This window comes from Hirundo rustica, chromosome 3 (genome assembly GCF_015227805.2).
Source record: "Hirundo rustica isolate bHirRus1 chromosome 3, bHirRus1.pri.v3, whole genome shotgun sequence".
Classification (NCBI taxonomy): domain Eukaryota; kingdom Metazoa; phylum Chordata; class Aves; order Passeriformes; family Hirundinidae; genus Hirundo; species Hirundo rustica.
Genome location: NC_053452.1, coordinates 111,552,314 through 111,574,908, shown reverse-complemented (window position 1 = coordinate 111,574,908; position 22,595 = coordinate 111,552,314). Strand labels below are relative to the sequence as shown.

Genomic DNA, 22,595 nt, shown 5'->3' with positions numbered 1-22,595 from the left:
ACATTTCAGCCCCCTTGAGGGAGTTCCAAACTGTTCTCTTTAGCTGCGTGGCATAAGCCCCAGCTTTGCTGTCAGTCTCTCTGTGCTGATCCTGAAGCCAAGAGCAGGGTTGGTGTCCTGGAAACAGCACTACAGCATTTGATAAGCTCCTCTCCATTCCTTGCTCCAGATGAGCACAGACAGTAAGTAGAGCTCAAAAGACACGCATATCTATTTCACCAGCAGAACTCTTGGATCGTGTAGATTTCACAGACTCAACCTTATTTGCAATTAGAAAGAGCTACCAACTACAGAAAATACCAAGAGAAGTTACAGAGCAGGCCTTTCTAGCCATCAGGGTATTTTTGGCAGTCACGCTGTTGTTTGGTTTCCTCCTTACAGCCTGTCTGTGAAGTCTTATGACTGTGCAACAGACTCTTCCCACGGATCAAACTCACATGGCTAAGGAGAAGGATGTAAAGACACAAACCCAGAAACTCTTCCAGCAAGTCATGCTCCCTGCCACTGGGCAGCCGGCACCATCCAGAGGGGCAGCAACACTTCTTCCCCTTTCTCCAGTTTCCTTCACTTGACTCTGACCTTAGAGCATTTAAACTTTAAACCTCAGAACATCTTTGTGAATGAGCCACTTAGATGAGTGGAGAATTGAAGTGGAGAGCAGAAACCACAAGCATCTAGTGTGCTTTTGCTCTTTAGACCTCAGAAGTTTAGACTGCTAAACCTCTCAAAGGCAACTGCAGGACAGGGACTGAACCTCCAACCCATCCATCCCAAAGAACTCCCATTAGCAGTGTGCTCCACTGGAGCATCTGAACTGAGCAAGGAGTTTACAGATTGACAGAGATCCTGCTCCAAAGGGGATTAATCCCCCAGAGCAACAGACCAAACAGTGAAACTATTTCTGCTGTTTCCCTTTGCTGCCTGGCTCTGTACACATTGAGTTTTTTCCCTGTGTTAAGATAATGGTCCCGTCCACATTACATTACTGTCTTCAGGATGTGATCCATCCGGATCATTAGCATTTCTTCTCTCTTACAGTAGTGCCAAGTTGCCTCAATTCTGCCTTGTTTCTGAGTGGAATGGTCTGTGTGAACAAAAATGAGGAGAGAATATGTAGAATTATTCATATTAAAACACATTGCTTAGAGTAAGAAATACAAGTTTAAATTCTCTTCCACTGTTTCAGCAATGTCTGGAATTCCTCTATTAGAAATAAACAAGATATTCGTTAACTAATTGCTTATGTAACAAAGATAATTACATGAAATTATCATCTAGAGGCACTGAAAGAATTTTAATTATCCAGGTGAACTTTGAAGCAAAACTGCACTTCACGATTTCTCTGGCTGCCTTCTCAACTCTCCTAGTTCCTGATCTACAGTCAGTAGCATGTTGATTAGCCTGACCCAATTTCTGGATTAGAAAAGACAACTCAAAGCAGCAGCTGATCAGAAGTGAAGGGCTTGTTGGATGGGTTCATGGGTGCCAAACCCACAGTGTCAGTGCTGGCGGCCAGCTGCCACTGCCAAGGTACCCATACAAGCCTCTGTTCATTGAAAGGGTGAGCAGCTCCAAATGCAGCAACTAAAAAGCTTTGCCTTCAGTACTAAATAACTGCTCCCCTGTTCCAGAGGCCAAATGGAAACAGGGTGTTTCCAAGCTTGACTGCCAGATGCTAAGAGACGCCTAAAGAAGAATCTCTTCCAGGGTTGGAAAAGCAGCAGTAAGCTGGAGAGCTCCCTCTGCTCCAAGTCCTGTGCCCAAACCCACCTTTGTATAAGAATTCCCCAGCTCTGAGGGACTGGTGCTCTTGACAAGTGGCAACTTCCAGGAGTCCCCATGGCCACCTGCTGTGGGAACTGCTGCTCCAGAGCCCCAAAACACCAAGCTCTGCTACTGCAGTCTTGGCAGGCTCCTCACCCCCACAGCCTGCAGCTGTGGCCAACATGTGCTGCCAAGTGCAGAGCAATGGCTCTGTGTTGCCAGCACCCATCTCCCAAACCTCATGGGAGAACAATGGCCCAGTAACACCAGCATCCTTCTCCCAAGGCGCATGCCGGTTCTAAACCTAAACTGAAATAAGTGAAATATGCTGTAAGCATATCCTAAACCCTGAACACAACCCTTGCTGACATCAGAGAACTATTTTACAGGACTAACAGCTCATCTTAGCAAATCACACCAAGCACCACACGGATTCTAAGATCTTCAATATTTGCTCTACCACTGAGGGAACATTCCCTTCACACAGGGAGAATGTTCCCTACAATAAAACCTTCTATCAGACAAGGGACAATAGCCTGGATTTCAGTTGTCAATGCTACCTGTGCCTTCAGGCTGACCCACAAAAGGGCTGGGCAGAGGGGTACTCACAGGGTAGGTGGAAAAGACTGCTCTTGCTTTTGCTCTTCAACTTCCACACTCATCTCTTCTCAACAACAGACTCCTTCCTTTTTAACCCTAAATCTGTTCCCCATCCTATCAAAGTCAACATAAACAATTCTATACTGTGACCATACTGTCACCAAAAAACCTCACTTTGAAGGGAATCCTTCTGCATACCCAAAAAAAAAAAAAAAAAAAGCAGTAGGTGTCTCCAGCTTTAAATTATCAGCAGCAGTGGAACTTTCACAAAGAGGATGCCCACACTGCAGGCTGCTGCATGGGGAGCCCAGGGATGAGCACAGAGCTGGCCACAGCCTCCACAACAGAGACTGGGGACAACCCAGTGGAAAGGAGCCTGCAGTGAGCTGTGGGTCACGGAGCACACGCTGCTCACAGCCTCTAAGCCAGGCAATTTCAAAGTAGACTTTGCGTTTCTAAGCTGCAGTGCAGTCTGCAGTGCAGTCCCCACTGTAAATACACATGAAGTCTTTGCAATCAACATTTTAATTCAGATATAAGGAGGGGGGGAAAGCAAAACAGGGCAGTTTTAACCAAGGCAAACAAGGTACAGAAAGTCCAAGTAACACAAAAGGGTTACAATTCCTGTAATGTCTCTGAAACCCTTTTGTCCTCTTATCTCATATTCCTGGCCCACACTTTGTAGATGCTGCAGCTTAAATCAGGCTAATCTAAGTCTTACCCAAGTCAATTGAATGCTTTCTGCTGATTTATGTTAGTCAAAATTTTGCTTTTGCATTGCTACTGACATATGAGTAGCATGAGGATACAAGAAGCTCACTACAACTTTAACGTCTTGCATGGTCTTACATCAAACATGGACCAGACACTAAAAGACCCAGGTACAAGATCATATTAATGCAGGTGTAAATCCTACATATTAAAAGAAAATGCTCTCAAGTAAAAAAAAAAAAAAAAAAAAAAAAAAAAAAAAAAAAACAAAAAAAAAAAAAAAACCACAAAAACAAAAAAAAAAAAAAAAAAAGGAAGAGAAGAGAAGATAAACATTTTACTACTTCAAATTAGTACAAGAAACATATCCCAAACGCACGCAAGACTCCTCACCTGAATCATTCCTCTGAATTACTCACTTTTTCATCTCTAAATCCAGTATTAAACTGTTAGGGAAAAGCTTCTTAAATTAAGAATAATCTCTTGGTGCCAACACAAAAGCATCTGTATAAAGGATAAATTATCTCAAACAGTAACAAACTAACAGGGAAATAAAAATCATCAGAGCCTCTTGCAAATCAAAGTAGTTTTATTTCTAGTTGCTTCAATGCTTGACTCAGAACCAAACACAACAGAGGCTCAAAATTTGACCTCCAATTTGTAAATCCTTTTTACCCTGTTCCAGTCTTTCAATACTAAGAACTATCAGATTAGAAACTAATTTTGTCTGTACCTTTGTCCTTTATAAACTGCTGAATATCACTGTATTACATCTATGAGCTCTTTCAGATGATCTGTGAAAAGCATACTTAGAATTCCTCTTTCAAACTTAATTTGCAGTGATTTTCTTGCAGTAATATGAGAATAAATTTAAAAAGATAATTGATTTCAACAGTAAGCAATTACACACAATGACTTTTCTACAGCAATTGTCTAATTAAGAGACTATGAGCCCTGCATGTCAAGCCTTAGATTTAAGCATTGTTTTTCAGGTATGCATATGATATGCAAGATGCATAACTTTTTGTGTTCTGCTACACTGCAGATGCACAAAGATACTTACTACAAAGTTTTAACCCTTCACAAAAAAATTATGCTTGCATATCTGATTTGAATGTGAAGGAAAGAAACAGCCACTGTTCAAATGAGTAAAGATATCTGAAGGTTATCAACATCAATAAATAACATTTAGGGTAAGGCTGATCTAAAAAGTGACACTGGACTAAAAATAACTTGACAAAATTAACAATGAAAGATTTTTTATGAATATGAAACATGCATATGCACAGATGTCAGTTATATAACCCATTTCTTATAATATTAAAGAGTAAACACCAGGCTATTCTTTCAGCTTATCAAAACACAGTATAAAGCAGGCACATTTCCTTTCACATATTTCCTTCCCCAGATTAACAGATTTTTTTAACTGCATGTCTTTTACCACTGCAGCAGAATCTCATTTTCCCCTTTATTGTCAATCGCTACATACAAATGCCTATTGCTCCCAAAGGCTTTTCTAAGAAGCAACAAAAGGATTGCAGGCGCATACCTTAACGTCCTGGCTGGCAAAAACCTCCACATCAACCCCACAGGCAACCAGAGTGGAAACATCACAGTCCATGCTACGGGCTGGCATCCCCCGCCTCTGTACACAGAGTTAGGCAAGCTCAGAGTCACAAACGATGGAAGCAAACAACAAAAGAATAACAATAATCTAAAAAAAAAAAAGATCTTCAGTACTGCAATTGAACAGTCCAAGATTCAGTTTCAGTGCTGGCAATACCTACAAGCCTCCAACACGAGCTCTGTGCACTTAAAGTTGCCTGTCCCCTGTACACCCACCAACTGAGCAGGCACAGCATAGTAACAGCGCTATTCCATCTCTCACGGCAATGACATCACCACAAAGACTGACATAAGCTAAATCTATTTTTTCAACCCTTTTATCTCTAGGCAGCACAGTGGATCAAATTCAACATGATTATGTGCTAAATCTGAACTCGGACTAAATCAATTCAAGCAGCGTTCACTGTCAACTGAGTCATAGCTGTTGTTTCAGCTGAGTGCTTATGGTGGCAGAAAAGAAAAAAAAAAAAAAATGAAAAGAGATCGCCTGACACTGAAAGCTCCACTCTGAGTGTAAATTAACCCGCCCTTTAAAACCACTAAGCTCAAGGTAACATTTGTTACTTTATTATACTTAAAAATCTACAGCAGCACACTAATAAAAACCCCCTCAAATCAACAGAATCTCGGTACTTTGATTTTTAATAGCTCTAAGTCCTCTTTTTTAATAAAGCACACTCCATAACCCCACACACAGGATTAGAGAACATCTCGTCCTGTCATCAGCAGTGATCAACACGCTGCAAATGTGGTGCCAGTGCTTCGCATCCACGGTGCACCGTGACTCATCCCCAGGAAGATCAGAGGCATGTCTGTGTGTGATTTGGAAGTCAATACCCCTTCAAAGAACAGAACATGAACATTTCCTTGAAATTAGGACTTCACACTAAGCAACCTTTACACCATCCATCCTAAGGGTTAACCCTTCACAAATACAACCGTGTTCAGCAAAAGAAACAAGAAGTGAAGATGCTTTATACCTGCTGACTCAGTGATCTGTTTAATCTTTGCAAGTTTTATCATTTTATTAATTATAGAAATAAAATATCTACATGGCTGGGACTTCTAAAGTGATCTTTATCCCAGACTGGCACCATTATTTTTCCACTACTTCTTCATTCTTGTAATCCATAAATTACTATTAATTCTTGTAGGCCTAGAATTGATATTTATGGATACACCAGATTAATAAGGAGAATTAAATATTTAACTACTGGTATGAACCTAGGAACAGCTCATGGTTCAGTGTAAGAGACTGCTCTGCTTACCTCCACTCACAAATAAACGCCTAATTATACTAACATTAGGTGTCAGGAGGAAATTCTTTACTGTGAGAGGACAGTGACATTAGATGCTGAGACAGATAAGCCAGTATCTCTTATTACAGCATTCTTTTCCAAGTTCTGTTAAATACTTTTCCCACTTTTCAACTTGAATTTATAGCAACTGCCCCAGCAGCAATCACAGACTAAGATCCACAGCCAGGACAAAAACATATACCAGCACTAAATATTTTACAAATCCAGACTATACAGACAAACAGAAATGGATAGGGCAGCAGAAGGCAGAAAATAAATCAATATTGTTTGTCACAATTATCAATTGCTTTGTGCACTGGTCACTTAATCACTGTCAAGATTTTTCATAAACCACAGGAAACCGCTTTTTAGAAAGAATTTGAAGTTAACATTATTGTGAGTGTTTATAAGACCTTTTATTCATATATTTGAATATAATATGTATGTGGTAACAGAGAAAAAAAGTCATAAAGGCCTGACTGAAGTTGTTGGCAGACAGCGATGGAAAAATCATGGCATCAGAAAAGTGAGAAGACAGTAAGTGCTATCAAAGAGCTGGAAGAAAACACTGAAAGCAAAGATGAGTTGTATGTCTGAGTCTTATGAAAGTTTTAACAGTGATGGAGCGACAGGATGAAAACAAAACAAGCACTTGGAAAAGATCAAGAATGAGATGATGATGGTCTCTAAGGTCCATTAGGGCATCCAGAGTAAGGGCAATTCCTGGCCTGAGTGTGGTTTCACAAGAGTGATGGAAAAAAGATCTTACATTATAGAGCTACACTGGATAGTTCTGGAAGTTTTTTTTTTTTCCTTTCTTCTTCTATAAAAACTGTCACCTATCAATTTCAATAGCCTTTATCTTCTTATGAAAACTGGAACCTGATGTGTAAACTGACCTGTTCCACTTCATGATTATTCCTGCACTTCTACTGTTCATCTCCTTTCAAAAGAGAATCACTGCAATTTTTCCACTCCATCTGAATAAGGAAACCTTACTGAGATCACAATTACTTTCATTTCTTGCTTCTTCTTGCCTAGTCCAAAGTATAGCCTAATTTTTCCACTTAAAAAACCACTCTTGCTCACTAGGGTATTTTAGTGAGCCCTTTACAAAGATAACCTAGTTGGTTTTGTCTACTGAAAACAAAGATTACCTAACAGAAGAACTCTACAAAGCTTTTGAGTACTCCAACTAATATCTTTCAATATATGTCATATTCTATTTGTTACTGCTCACTTCTCGTTTGAAGTCAAGACATATTCCTGTGTGAATGGGTTTTTTCAAAGCACTCCACAATTCCTTACAGTCTCACCTAGTGGTAATGAAAAAATTATTACTGAATGCTTTAAAATTGGTTAATATTGACTTATTTCTTCAGTTCAGGAGACTTGCTTTTCATCCAAATTTAAAGAAAAAGCATTTCAATTTCTTTCAAAAAATTTCTTAACTCTGTTTCTAGATGGTCTTGCTAAATTCAGTTCACCAAACTCCCAAGAAAAAATGAAGCTATGTTTCATACATATTTTAAAGTATTACATTCAATAAACAGAAATTGATATAGATAGACCTGCACTTCAGCGTCATACTGATACTCATTCAGCAGGTTCTCCACATCACAAACCGGTACCAGTATGTAACTCTACTGCCATCCCTCCCCAATTTCATATGGGGTTTAAGACTATGACCATAAATTCTGAGAACAGAAATTAGAGAGTTTTGAACAGTTATTCAGAAGCTTCTCAATTTGTTTCAATGTTTGTCCATAGTAACAGCTGTGCACAGAATTCAAGGGGGAACACTTGCTACGTGTGAACATCTCAGGGGGCTGAATTCAGAAGCAGTTGAAGCTCATTTGTAAAATCACGCTGAGCACTTACATGCTGGGTTTTCACAGTTACATGCACAGGCATCAGACAGGTTCTAGAGCTCAGAGCAACATTCCAGGTTATTGTTCCTTCACAAGCACCACGGTAACCGCATAGCATCACTAGACTCTGATGATTAACACTTGATGATCGGGTCTTATACTTTCATCAGCTTTTATATTTTATTTCCTCAAACAGAAGGAAAATAAAAGCCATGTCATTCCAGCCAGGAATCTTGCATTCTGGATTTTTACAGTTTCTGGGACAACACAGCCTTTACTCCTGTGTGTGGAGTCGTTTTCCTTCTGTAATCCCAGCTGTGTCTCAGCTTAATACGAGCAGCACCACAGATTTAAGATTTTCAAGCTCAACTTTCAAGTCAACAACTGCTGCAAAATCTTGACCCTCCTTTTTGAAGCAAACTACTACTGATTTAGCCTTAGGGAAACATCACTGGCTCTGGACCTCACAGTAACATCAGCCACATGGCAACCCATACCAGCACCTAAACTCAGATCCTGACTTTTTTGCTCTCTGGATGAAGCTTATGCTTGTTATCACTGGTACTGAGGGGTTATTTCTGTAGAAGCTCTGCTTGCAGGTGCAAACCTTACGAAGTCAATGCCCAAATCCAGAAAAATAAAAAGGAGGCCTCCATCAATGATCCTTTGGGGCTGCATGGAACACTGGGTATGGATTCACATTATGGCTGATTGAAGTGCTTTTAATGATGTGCATCTCTATTGATCTCATTCAGCCTACCACACAAGTAAACAGCATTTAAACCATGCTCCTACCTGTCAGTAGGAACATACTTTTACAAATAAAATCTCATTTTTAAATGGAATTATAAATGAGAAATAATTTCAAAACCACATAAAAATTTAGAAATGCAAAATTCCAGCCCTGGGGAAAAAAATCCAGAAAAAGACAATTTCCAATTTCTTTGTCTGCAGCAGAAGATAAGAAAGGCCAACTACAAACATTCTTCAGGAGCTAAGTTAGCTCCTTCAAAGAAGTCTTTCACAAGGACATAAAGAAAATAGAACAGTGAAGACTGGGCAGAGTTCAGCTCACCCACAGAAAGAAAATATTTTTTTTTTCCCTCATGACAGTGAGCACTGGCTTGTGCTGAGGTCAATTACCCCAAAAGAATGGAAGCACCAGACAAATCCAGCCAGAGGAATACACCAGCAAATAAAATTGCCATCAAACTGATTAGAAATATGTATTTTAAATAGAACATTTAACTATCACTAGCAGTAAATAAGGAACACAGAACTATCCAACAACTATAAACCCACTGATGTTCCCATAATGAATCTGAGCCCCAAGCTAAAGTTTCTACAAATCCCAAACTGGCATCAATTGTAGCAAAAAATAGGACTTCAGTTCACCTCTTCTCATAATAAATAATCATTCCTATAAAGAATTTTAAAGACACAGAATCTTGACCAGACAAGAAAAGTTTAATTAAACTTAGAATAATCCTAAATCATTAAGTTCCTCATATATGCAGAAACTTTTGATCTTAGAAAATGCCTTGGTTGGCTTTGCTTTTAGAAGGTAGCTTTTCCGTATTTTAAGTGATATATTGCTTTTCTGTAGGCAATAACTTTCTGTTAGTCACGCTTCTAGGTATTGGAATCTGAGGGTTTCCAAGAAAATAAAACAAATCATCAGCATTATGAAGGATTTCTCCCTCTTTAATAAAGATAATACCAACAATAAACAACTCAAAGACCTGCACATGATGGGAGAATACTTCACTGACTGCATAAACAACTGTGTCAGTCAGGCAGCATCACTCTGCTGTCTCATTTAGCTACACACAAGCTGCAACTGTGAGTCAGAGCTGCTCAATTATTTTAACGTGGCTGTACCATTCATAGTCCTTCGCTTCCAAGTAAATTCAGGGAGGTGTGAGGGGGTGGAAATCCATGCGTGTGTCTTCTGTCAACTCAGAATGGTTACAAATCCTTTCCTGTGCCAGATCCACACAGGAAAACAACTGTTATGGTCCCAAACTGCAAAGCCCTCTGTCGTAAAATAAACTGCTGCAGTTCAATAGTCAGGACATCCTTGACTCATCTGGGGAACTCATGACCACCTACAGAATCCATAACACACATGATTCCCTGGCAACAGAAGATCAGAGTAAACTGAATTTATTTGCAGCCTAGCTACACAGGATCATTGATAAATTGCATAGGCTCCAAATTAAAAGAACTAAACATAAATCCCCACATGCTGGTATATACATTGCCAGTATAAGCAACAGATTTGGGAACTAACTTCATGGCTCCAGCATGGATAGCTAATGCAAAGGGAGATGCCTAAGGGTATCCAACACACATACAGGCTTGACAGACATGATCAAGGACCTCTGGAAGATTCCTCTCCTCTAAACCATAAGCCAGAGGCCGCAAGAGATTCTTTAAGATATTTAAATTAGCACTTACTATCTGGGCAACTGTCCAACACACTCACTGTTCAATGCACTCCACGGACTATTAGAGTGGAATTTTGCTGATCAATCACTTGCTGTGTAGTTTAGGATGGGCTGAATTTCTCTCCAGCCTCTGACTGCTAATGAGATTTCCAGCAACTAGAACAGAAACATAAGGATCTAGCACACACACACATATGTATAAACCGATGCTGCAATTTAAGTGCTAATCTTGAACTGAATCCTACACATAAAGTTATCACTGTGTCTCGATTTCTCCAACAGCAAGATAGAAATGGTGATACCTGCTCTTTCATTGCATCCAATATTAAAGAGCACATGTAAAACAGATTTTTATGCTGTCTCTGATTTTATAAAAGTGATAATGACCAAAGACTACAAAATAGGTGAAGTCCTTACATATATTCATTCTTGCAGTATTTGAAAACAAAATTAAAATCAGTTCCTACAAGGATTCTCTGACAGCTGCAGGAAACTGAAATCCCAAGCACCTCCCTCAGCTCCCAGGGGGAAGATGGAGGTGCTCAGGGACTTTCACAGGAATAAGATACTGAAGAAATGGATTCAATTCTTCACAAGAACTACCTTTGTGACCTTGGATGAAGAGCATTCAGGAAGACACATTCAGAATGGCTCAGAGCTTTGTGTTCTATTTAGATTTTAAGTGTAAGCTGGGCAGGACAAGGACTCTCCATTACTATATGTTATTTAATGGATGATGCCAGTTGGAATAGGTCTGTAATGCTCCTGCCTAAAACTGTGATTTGCAGTTATCCACGAGCTCTCTTAACAGCTTCAAAATGTATTTTTAAATCATTTCCAATTTACCCTTACTCATCTCAGACTAGCAAGGGTATTTAACATGCCTGTATGTTTTCCTTGTCATTTCAGATGCTTCACCACAGCAAAATGCCCTTGAAAGAAGAGCCTGGAATACCAATGCTCACTGCTGTGAGAGAGACCAACCTTATCTCTCAACTGCAGCTCTGCACAGGACACGCAGGTGAGAGATTAAATGGCTGTGCTGAGAGAAAACAGCCTTTACTGCCAAGCCAGCAAAAGCAGCCCAGTTCGAAGGGGGGGGGGGGAAAAAGTCCACTGTCAAACAGCATGCAGTCAGACAGCAAATAACGAAGCAATGAATAATAGATTTCTTACGTAATTGCTATTTTATACCGATATTATAGGGTGGGATTTATTTTGCTGCAACACTTTAAAACAAATAGTCTTTTCTGTTAATCCCTAGGTTAAAATGCAGACAAAAAAAAAAAGCATTGATAGTTAAAATTTGCCATATACAAATACTACTTCTTGTCTTCATTACATATGACACTGTTGCCTGTTTTGATAAATCCTCTGCTATTATTTTCTATTTATGTTCAAAAGACAGATGGAGATTAGATACAATGAGACATAAAAGTCAGGCTTAAAAATTCCAATTGCTCTAAAGTGAAATAAGAATACTGTTAAGGAAGTCTTTTTTCCCCTAGAACATGAACATGATGACCAAGAGGAAAAAATAAAGGACGAAAAGAAAAAAGGAAGAAATCTGAGCAATTGTTAAGATATTAGTGCACTTGTAAGGTATTTATAAAATGGATTTATCCTAGTTTGTCCTTGCAAGACTGATTTCATGAACAGAAGAAAGAGACAATGGGCCATTTAAGAGCCTATATCTTATCTGAAGACAGATCAGATTTCATTTCCCACTTTTTTCCTCTCCCTAAAACTCACACTTATTTTCCTAACTAGAACTCAAGAAAGAGTCTTCCATAGACCCAGCTCAGGAAAGGACCAGAACCAGTTCCATTCCTATGTTTTGAACTCTCAGTTTATTCAGTATCTCCATATTTCTTATGAAGTGTGACACAGCTCTAAAGAGATGTCAACAGAATAAAATAATTTAAAAATTGAAGCAGAACTAGTTCCTAGACAGGCATTTCATAGATGAGGTATCAGTGTGGCTTCACAAGGTATTTAAAACAGTTCCAAACCACTTAGTTATTCTATATGTTGGTCCACTCTTTAGTAAAAGAGCTTGACATCGGATTGTCAATATTAAATTGACAGTAATTAAATAGCAAATACATTAAAGTACAAGTGAGTGACAGAAAATTGATCTTATCTCAAAGCAACTGATCTATATTTAAAACAGTCAGCTTCTTTTTGAAGCATGGAGCTTCAAACAACGGACCCAAATGCATGATATTCCCCAAACCAAAGCATCTTTCAGTAGCAGAACATTTCCACACAAAAACTCCAGCTCATTCTACTTCTGATAGGAAGGTAGAAAAAGAAAAAAAGGTTTAGGAAAGCCAAAGGCAGAAGGGGGTGAACCCAAATATTGAGTCCAACTAACCTACAGCAAGTTTAGCTGTTACTTTAGAATACGGTGTATTTGTAGGTTGGTTGTTTGGTTGCTTTGTTTTATTTTTTTTTTTTCCATTTTACTTCAAGTAATTCAGTTTTAATCAGAAGCCTGTGTCAAAACTGAAAAAAGCAGAAATAACTATATCCATGGTGTTCTGTGAAGTTTCTTGTTTTCTTAGAAACAAGACTTTGTCATTTTCTACTTTTTAATTCTTTAATAGCTTCTTACAATCTGGTTGCTTCACATCTATGCAAACCCAGCTTACGAACTGGTTTAGCTTTGGGAATATGCTGGTTATATTTTGTAGATTTTGCATTAATACACACATTTGCAACCTAGAACTGATTCCTAAACCACAGCTGCAGTTACTCCAGGTAACTAAATCTGCCAGGAATACTCTGAGCTTAGTTTTGAGACACAGTAGTGTGCAACAGTCCACATCTGTGCTGGTATTGTTGGCCATGTTTAAGATCTTTTAGTTGCCTCCAATCCCAGCCACGCTTTAACAAACAAAGGTATTTTTTCTAAAGACTAATGGACTTGTTGTTTTTGTTGGTTTTTTTTTACTTTTTCAAAAACTGTATTAAAACATTCCAATAGCAAAGGTCAAAAAAAAACATATAATCACTGGATGTCAGAAATTGTAAAGTAAAACTTCACAGAAGTCATAACTTCAGTCCCACAGCAATTGACTTGTGCATGTGCAGATACAAAGATGCAGACCCAATAATCTGATGTGAGTTGTTTTCTGTAGCCCAGTCCATCTATCACTTTGTCCAAGATAGATTTAAACATCCAAATGAGGGGAGTCTTTAACAAAAACAGTAGCTAAATTATCTGTTAGTACACAATGACTTTACCTGCTACTCAGTTCTGCATTCCTAATCAAGACCATTTGTGTCCCAGTTAATTCCACTGAGTTTTGCTCACAACCTTATCACAGCTGCCTTCACCTCATCACCAAGCAATGCATATTTAGTTATGTTTGCATTTTTTCACAAGTAAGCTCATCAAATTATAGGAGACTATTTATTGGTGATTTAACTTTTAATTTGCTAATTATTTTTGCAATCTGTTAACACGATTTCACGGTAATATTCTATTCTGGTTACATGAATGAGTTCACAGAAGTTATGGATACAACTCCAATTAAAAGCTTATCACACAGCTATAGACCACTTAATTTTCTCTTTAGTCACTTAAATTAGAACAATGCAAATAAGCTATGAATGGAGAGTGCTGGTACTGAAGCACTCAAAAATTTCAACCATTAAGAGTAAATCCAATAGCTTCATTTTTTATACAATGCACAGTATCTGTTAAGGGGGAAAAAGTTTTTGATTAAAAAACTCCAGTCCTCTCCACCTTGTGCCATTTGATGTGAGGTGTTCCATACTACTGTTAACCATAAAATATGAATTTGTTTCAGCACTTTCTTTTTCCTTGCAGCAAGCAGAGCTTACTGATCATTTCAGAAAACCAGAAAAGCTCATTGTTTCCTCATTGTTGAAAAGACAAAAAATATTTAAGTATTAATTTGCAATTTTGTGAATTTGCAATTTATGAATTTTTAAAGTAATATCTATGCATTTTAGTCATAAACTGAGATTTTACCGTCAGAACTTCATATTCATCTTTCAACTTGAGATGGACAAGCAAAATCCTTTGGCTCACTTGAGTTCCCACCAACTACACTACAATTTCCACAGGCCACAGAGATAAATTTAGTCTCAGATATTACAACACATAGCAAGAGGCACCTTGGCTGCACCACCTGCTCTCTCAAAGGATCACTTGAACTGCTTTGTTTCATTTCATGGATTTCATAGCCCTGGTTTCATTGACTTGAACAAGAAGAAATTAATGCTCCTAGTGCAGGAAGGTCACAACTCTATAAATTAGCACTCTTTTGAGTGCTAAAGAGAGTTCTAAAGTTGGATGATATCCAGTGATAGCAACCCCTTTTCATGGGGGGTTGCTCTCAGCTGATGCAGTAATTTAGTCTAGGAAAGAATCTCAGAGTGTCTCAAGCATGTTTGTTTTTCTGTGACACATGGAGGCAACTGAAGATAGTCACAGACCAAGAAACATTCCTTGGAGATAACTGAATCACAACTCGAAAAAAGAATAGTGTCATCTTTTGGACAGGGCAACTGAAAGGGTCACTATTTCCTGTTCTGTCGATATCCTTGTAAATCTTAAAATGTGATAGCAATGTCTGGTTGCCATTTACAAAGTATTTTACATACACCAACAAGGCAGTCAAAATTCTGAAGGGACACGGACCAGGCCATATACGGTGACCAGATTTTAAAAAGAACCAATTTCCCAATAAAACAATTTCTGTATCAAGGTGCAGATTGTCTCAGGGCAGTCTGCTATATGTTAGACTGTGCTAAGAAAAGCCCACTGAAGCCTTCAAGGCATCACATTCACTGTAGTGATGGACATATTATATAAAATTTGCACATAGAAAGCCCCTTGCTAAGCACCAGCAGACTCCCATCAGTCTGCCAAGGCTATAAGCCAAGGCAGCACAGTGCTCACGGACCAGGGGCACTGTGCAGCCACAGGGGCTTAAACTGAGCCCACCCTGGCAGCAGCACGAACCCACAGGGACTGAAATCACACTCACAGATAAAGACACATATTCTGGCATCCCTGGAGACAGTCACAACTTGCTGCCTTGTTTCTGTAAAGCTACAAAGGAAAGATGGATGACAGACAGCTTTCTATATTAGCATCCACTTACACTTAGAGTTAGCTACAAAGCTGTAAAATAAATGTTCAAAAGCTACTAAATATCACAGGATCATAGGAAGGACCTTTAAATGTCACCTAGTCCAACCTCCCTGCAATGAGCAATCTGTTGAATCTGACCTTGCCTGTTTCCAGGGGTGGGGCATTTTGAAAGTACATAGATTACAAAAGCTTTTCTGGAAGACAGAGTAGTTACCAAGTACAAAATCATGCCATGGAGAATCTTCAAGGCACTGCTAGGATTTTTTAAAGACCAATTTAAGTCTAGAAGAAAATTATTTAAATTTTAATGGCCCCCATCTTTGACTTTTTCTCTTAATGCCTTTGAGCCATTCCCCAGTTACAACTGCTGTATTTCAATTTGCTAATTAAATTCTTCCGTTTATCGAGATAAACACAAAATAATTACTTCTGCTAGATTATTTACTACTATACAAATTTCTGAAGTAAAACATTTATGCAAGCTTAATGCTCAAAACCAACAGCAGTTCCTCTGCCCCTAAAATGTAGGCATAATTACAGGTTAGGAACTATCTTAGCAGTACTTCTAGAGGAAAAGGTGATGAAAGGAATATTTTTTCAAAGCAAAATTTTAAAAGGCAGAAAATGAACCCAGAGGTATTTTTTCTATTGTTTAAAAGTCATTATTCTCAAACAGTGATTGTATAATCCATAGGACAGCTGCATGCTGCAACCAATAGAATATATATTTTAATATGCAATAATTTTCTGTCCGTAATTCTTTATATGTAATAATGATGGAGAATTCAGTTGTACAGAATTTGCTTTGTCTGAAATTGAAGTATTACTTCCTTTGGTGAATGGGAAGCCAGAGTCACTGGTATTTACAACATGAATTTGTTAAGTAACAGAACACTACAGAACTTACATAAATAAAAGTGACCTGAAGTCCATGCAGTTTAAATTCAAAGGAAAGAACAAACAGATCCCAGACAGAGATTTCAGTCTTCAAAATGGCAGATAACAGAGAAGCAAACCCAAGCTTCTTTTTTTCCACTATCTCAGACCTCCATTTATCAAAGCACAGAATCTGCTGCAATCTGAAAAGCCACTCAAAGTGGCTGAACTAGAAAAAGAGACTCCTGTGTTCCCTCTACATCCTGTTTTTGCAGAATAAAGTTTTCTAATCATTTAACCTTGTCTCTTAAATTACTTTTGAGATCTCATTATTTGAGTGTTTTCTTAGTTTAGTGCATTGTTTACAGATTCTAATTAAAAACACCTGAAAATTTCACCTCAAATCAAAAGCATGGGGTTAGGACAACCTTAAATTTCATCAATCTGGGCTTGTGTCACCAACTCATAAAACCCCATGACTGGACAAACATAAATACAGCTTTCTTAAATACAGGCAGAAATGTGGCAGGCAAGCACAGGCCTGCACAAATTCAACAGATGTTTGGAAGGTGTTTTGAAAGAAATCATTGTAATCCATATACCTGAATGCTAAAACAAAGCAGTTAAAGTTGGATTCTTTTTGAAGAGAATCTTTAATATATTTTTGTCTAGCATGGTTTATTTCAGATAAATGAAAGGGGGATCACATATAATAAATAATTTCAAACAGAAAATCGCTAATGCAGAGAAGGCAGGATTGGTGCAGAACAAAGTGCAGAAGAGGAGAACACGCCCTTCACTGTCAGCAGCGGAAGTACCAATCCGTGGGAAGGCTGTGAGTATCTTCTATTGAATTGTATTATTAGCAACAATTTTATCTGACATATTCATGACAACCCACGCGTGAGCCACGACACCTCATGCACCAGGTCAGCACTCACAAATCCACCGACGGCTCAAAGTCTTCACAGCATGAAAGATCAAGATTGGGACCAAAAGCTGACCAGGACCAACCACCCAGGTAAGTAACATAATTAGCATTTGGAAAAAGCCGCTGCATTCCCAGGTTTCAGCAGCAGAATACTTCCAAGTAAAGAAAGACAAGTGATTATGTCACTTCACAACACCTCAGCACAATTTAGAGAGAGAAAAGATGAAGGTGGCATTGGAAGTGAATAACTCATGCCATTGAAGAACAAGCTCCAAGATGTCAGTGGAAATGTTAACAGTTCAGGATGATTGGCACTGCTGTGGGAAAGAAAAAGACAGAAGTGATTTGAAGGATTTTTAAGTGTGGGAGGGAATAAATGCAGAGCAAAGAAGGGGATAAATTTGAAACGGAAATGTAAAACAGCAGCATGAATACGTAAGAGTGAGCGCGTTGGAGAGGGGAAAAAAGAATCCTGAGTACATTCCTATCTCACACCATTTTACATTTTCCAATACATCAGAATCACAGACACAATGATTCACAGGAAAGATCCTTAAGAGCGATGCTGAATAATGAAATAGCCTGGGAGAAAGTGTGGGAGTTGTGATACCCAATTGCATGGCCAGTTCAGCTCAGAGGCTGCACTGGATACATTCCTGCAGCCACAGAACCAGGGAATGAACAGTTCTTGAAGTTTGCTGAGCACAGATAAACTTAGATTGATTGTCTGGGCCTGCCACCTGGAACCAGGGCAGAGGTATTTGCGACATACTCAGCATAAAAGAACAAAAAATGCATCAGAAAAGGAACAAACGTTTGGTTGAAGTCATTCAAGTTTTTACATTGCCAGCAAAGCACACGTAAGTGAACGTTAAACCAGGCCAATTGGATTTAAGCAGCCAGGTAAGAATTGGGAAGCTGAATCAACTCCAGCTTTTGTGCTGATGACTCAAGTCAGGAGGAAAAAAAAAAAAAAAAAGACTGATCCAAGACAACTTAAAGAAGACTCCTACCAAAAAACCCATTGAAGCACAAACAACTTGGGTTATGTCTATCAGTAAACTGAGAATACAGTCTCAAATACAGATCTAACAGGAGCTTGTTATAACCTAAAAGAAGAACATGCTAGAAGCTATTTTACTTCCACAGAGTTTGATTTTAATTTGGGTAAAAACCTCAGCAAGTGCCCGTGAAAAAAGTGCCCAAATTTGTGTAATGAAGTCTGTGATAAAATGATTCTAAGGAGCGTTAAATCAGTATGTGCAATTGATGACTTTAAGTTAAGTGGTCTGCAATGTGAGGGAAAACGGGAACCAGGAGTAGTCTGATACCAGCACATCAACACTCCTGAACGTATTAAGAAAATTCTGCTTTATACAGAACTTTTATAGGAATGTGTTGCACAAAGCTGTGACTTTTTTACAAGGGAAGGCAGATAAGTTAGAATCAGGGAATAGCTGCAGCTGAAGGGCAAGTCTGGAGATCATTTAGTCCAACACCCTGTTCTGTGCAAGGTCAAACCAGAGCAGGTTGCTCAGGGTCGTGCCCAGTCAGGATTCAAATATTTCCAAAGACTGAGTCCACAGTCTGTCTAGGCCAACTGTGCTAACACTTGATCACTTTACCATAAAAAGAAGGTTTTATTGTAAACTTTTTTAAATGTTTAAATTAATTTTTCTTTTTCTCAGTTTGTGTCCAGTATGGTTTTTTTTTCACTGAACACCACTGAGAAGAGTCTGGATTCAGCTTCTTCACTCTTCTACAGGAGAAGCTCACACACAGCACTGGCCATAGCAGCAGCCCCAGGGGTGCACCCCCAATGTCTGACCTCCAGCTGGACTTTGTGCTGATCTCAACCCTTTTATCTCAGCAGCTGAGCCACTGTTCAGTCCTCCTCACTGTCTACTCATCTAGTACCTACTTCAGTAGTTTGTGCATGGGGATGGTACAGGGGACAGTGCCAAGAAACCTAAAGTCAGGAGTAACTACTGCTCTGCCCTAATCCATTCAGGTCATCACTTCACCACAGACCATCATCAGGTTCATCAGGCATGACTTTCCACGTATTTAACATTTCACACTATAATTTAAGGAATAAATCAAACCCTACATTTTACATTTTTCCCCTCTCCCATTATTTGCCTTTCTGTTCCCTCTGCTCTTTATTCTCTCTCTCCACATCTGAAATTCAGCTAAGCACACCCTAGCACAACACATTTGCAGATGGCTGTTCAGTAGTTTCACAACACAGACACGCAAAGAACAGAATACAATCCATTGTATGGTAATGTGGTAATCACTTGTTATCAAAAATGTATTTTTCTTTTAAAATGTTTGAGAGAATTTACATGACTTAGGCTCATTCATGCTATATATGGCCCCGGGAATAAGTTTTAAGTCTCCACAAGCAGGTAAGAAAAATCTCAACTGCCATACATTTCACATACACAACAGTATTTTATAGGTGCAACTATATTTGCATTTAGTTCAGACCAGGATTGTGCCTTTGAAGCAAATCTCCTGACAACCCTCACCTATCACACTTTGTTCCACACCAGTGCTCAGGCTGAGTGTGCAAATTGGATTTCTTGGAACAAAACTGAAGTGGCAGGAGCATTCCAGGCATGCTCAGTCCGGAGAACACAAACGAGGTTAAAAAGTAGTCTGAAATACCACATCCACACACAAATACAGCAGAGCCACTCCAGCAAGATCTGAGTCCAGAGACAGCTTCCTTTAGCAGAGGTTGTCAGAAAGTAAGAACTTCAGCACAGGGTATTTGGCCATTGTATTGAAAAACATTGAATTTAGTCAATGCAAGAAAGATAAGGTTGGTATCGGAGTGCTGATCTAATTTCCACCTCTTCCCAGCCATGCAGGAAGGAACACTAAGTATGAGTGTAGTAACAGCAATGCACAGAAGGGCCAGTAATATGTCCAAATAAAAGTAGGATTTTAAGAGACCTGCAACCACCCACACTCCCATCTGTGACAGGTTATACACAAGGAAACTCTACATTTGCCAATCAGAAAAGAAAAAGGCTGACACCAGACCAGTGAATCGGTTTTCTTCACTAGATACCAGTTTTCACATGGAAGGATTAAATGCTTTACAAAACCCTAAGAGAAATACAGCACAAAGAAATGACTGACTTTGCTGAATGATCTTCAGAAGTCAAAGAACAAAAGAACCTAAACCCACATTACTTTCCAGGATACTCTGGAATAAACTGCCAGGTAAACATATGTCTTATAGGCCAGCAGAATAATCTACCTTGGAAGAGACATCTGGAGGTCATCTGGTGCAACCTCCAACTCGAGGCACAGAGAGTTTCAAGGTCAAATAAGATTGCTCAGGGCCCCGTTCCAAGAAAATCTTCCAAGGATGGGGGTTCCTCAACCTCCTTTAGCAGCTTGATTCAGTGCTTACCCATTGTGAAAATTGTTTTTTTTCTTTTTAAGTTTTGAGGTGGGAAATTCTGACTGGATTTATTTGCTGCCTTCTCTCCTTTCATGATGCAGGTGCAAGAAAAGTCTGGCTATCTCTTCTCTACACTCACTCGGTGCTGAGGACAATTAGGTCCCTCCAGAGTGTTATTCTTCTCCTTTAGGCTAAACAAACCCAGTCCCATACATAGGCTGTCCTCATTATATGCTCCCCTTCAGAGCCCCTGTCTAGCTTGTCTACATCTTTTTTTTTTGCATACAGAAGCCTAAAACAGGACATGCTATCTCAGATGTTGCTTCACCAGTAAATAAAATAAATCACCTCCTTCAGCTGCTGGCTCTGCTCCTGCTGACGTAGCACATGATGCAGTTACCTGCGACTGAAGACTGGAATCTGAACATGTTAAAATACAGAAGCCTCACAGTGAGAAAATAGAAATGAAACACAGCTGGAAGCAAATTCGTCCCTGTCTGCTGCATCCTCAGAGATAGAAGGGCTACCCTGCAGGGGGCTTTCCATCCAGCAATGAAGTGGCTTCCTGCCCTGCAGGAAACTCAAGGTGTTCTCTGATTCCCTGGGAAGTCCCTTTCCAGTGTCTCTGCAGCTTGTGCTTCTGTCTTACCAAAACTCTGCTGCACTGCAGGTTTCTTCCTCTTCGCCTTTCTCCTCCCCTGCTATTTCCTGCTCTGGAAGCCTGCTTTTCCTAGGACTCAGCTGCTTCCAAGGAAGAAACAACATCTCTTTGGGTGTTCAGCTGCTCAGGTTTCAGGGTCCAGTAACTCACAGAAGGCAAACTGAACTATGTAAATCACTCTCAGACATTAAAAAAAAAAAAAAAAAAAAAAAAAAAGAACAAAAAAAACCCCAACAACAACAACAAAAAAAACCAACACCACAGACACAAGAAATAATACACTAATACTAAGCAATTATGTAAATATCACCTGTTTCTTAAGCACTTTAAAGAGCTTTGACTAAGACCAACTTATCTAAATCTTGACCCAATGATCTCGTTTGTGAGTTGAGGAAATATGAGCTGCATGATTGGACTGTTAAAATGAGTTGAGAACTTCCTGAACTGACAGGCTGGAACACAAATTATCAAGTGTTCAAAATCCATTTGACAAAAAATAACAGGTGAATACCACAAGGGTCAGTATCAGGGCACAGACTGCTCAGTATCTTCCTAAGCACTCTGGGCAACAAGGCAAATTGCAAACATGCTAAAAGGGCAAATGATAGTAAAATAGTAAAGAAGGGGAAAAAACTTCTGTTAAAAAAAAAAAAAAAAAAATCACTTGAAGGGTAATACACATGTCATCTGCCCAGAGAGGCTGTGGAGTTACATGGAGGTTTTCAAGAGCTGATGAAAAAAGTCAGAGTTGACCTCAACTAGTGTTGGCAACAGTCCTAAACTTGGAGGCAGAGGCTGGACCAGATGGCCTCCAGAGATCCCTTCAAGATACAATGCAGGAACTTAGTTGCTCAGGACAGCAATAGCAATTTGGGGAACAAACACTCCCAGTGAGGAGAAAGCACACCTTAGCCTGACACATGGATGCATAAAATAAAACACCTCCCATTCTACTCAGGCAAATGGACATGTTACCACTCTCAAACTCAAAAAGGAATGTGTTGGTTTCAGACCTTCTCATTACAGATTATTAATTATAATGTGCATGAGGAAAAGCAGGGAGGTCTGCTTACTTGTAGACTCAAAAAACCTGAAGTAGAGAGAGAAGTTAAATTCAAAGTTAAACAATACAATATATTTTGTGTTGCCAAGAGCTTTGTCTGAGGAATCTCTGTCGACTCCTCCTTGACTGCCACTTAAATATCACTATAAGCCCATTTTAAATACCTCACCACATCTACCCAAACTTTCAATT

General features: G+C 39.2%; 1 protein-coding gene across 3 annotated transcripts in view; it reads right to left on the bottom strand.

Annotated features, from left to right (window-relative positions):
- Positions 1 to 22,595, bottom strand: part of RCAN2 (regulator of calcineurin 2) — an 83,011-nt gene that overhangs the window by 36,742 nt on the left and 23,674 nt on the right. Inside the window, exons 1-2 of one of the 3 annotated variants that reach the window (XM_040057685.2) lie at positions 4,863 to 4,944; positions 4,625 to 4,720 (exon numbers count right to left, since the gene is read on the bottom strand). The exons of 1 other annotated variant lie outside the window; for it this stretch is intronic. In XM_040057685.2, the coding sequence (XP_039913619.1) occupies positions 4,625 to 4,720; positions 4,863 to 4,937 (171 nt within the window). In that variant the 5' untranslated portion in view covers positions 4,938 to 4,944. Of the gene's footprint in view, positions 1 to 4,624; positions 4,721 to 4,862; positions 4,945 to 22,595 lie in introns of those variants that run through there. One more of the 3 variants, XM_040057683.1, reaches the window with a different exon arrangement.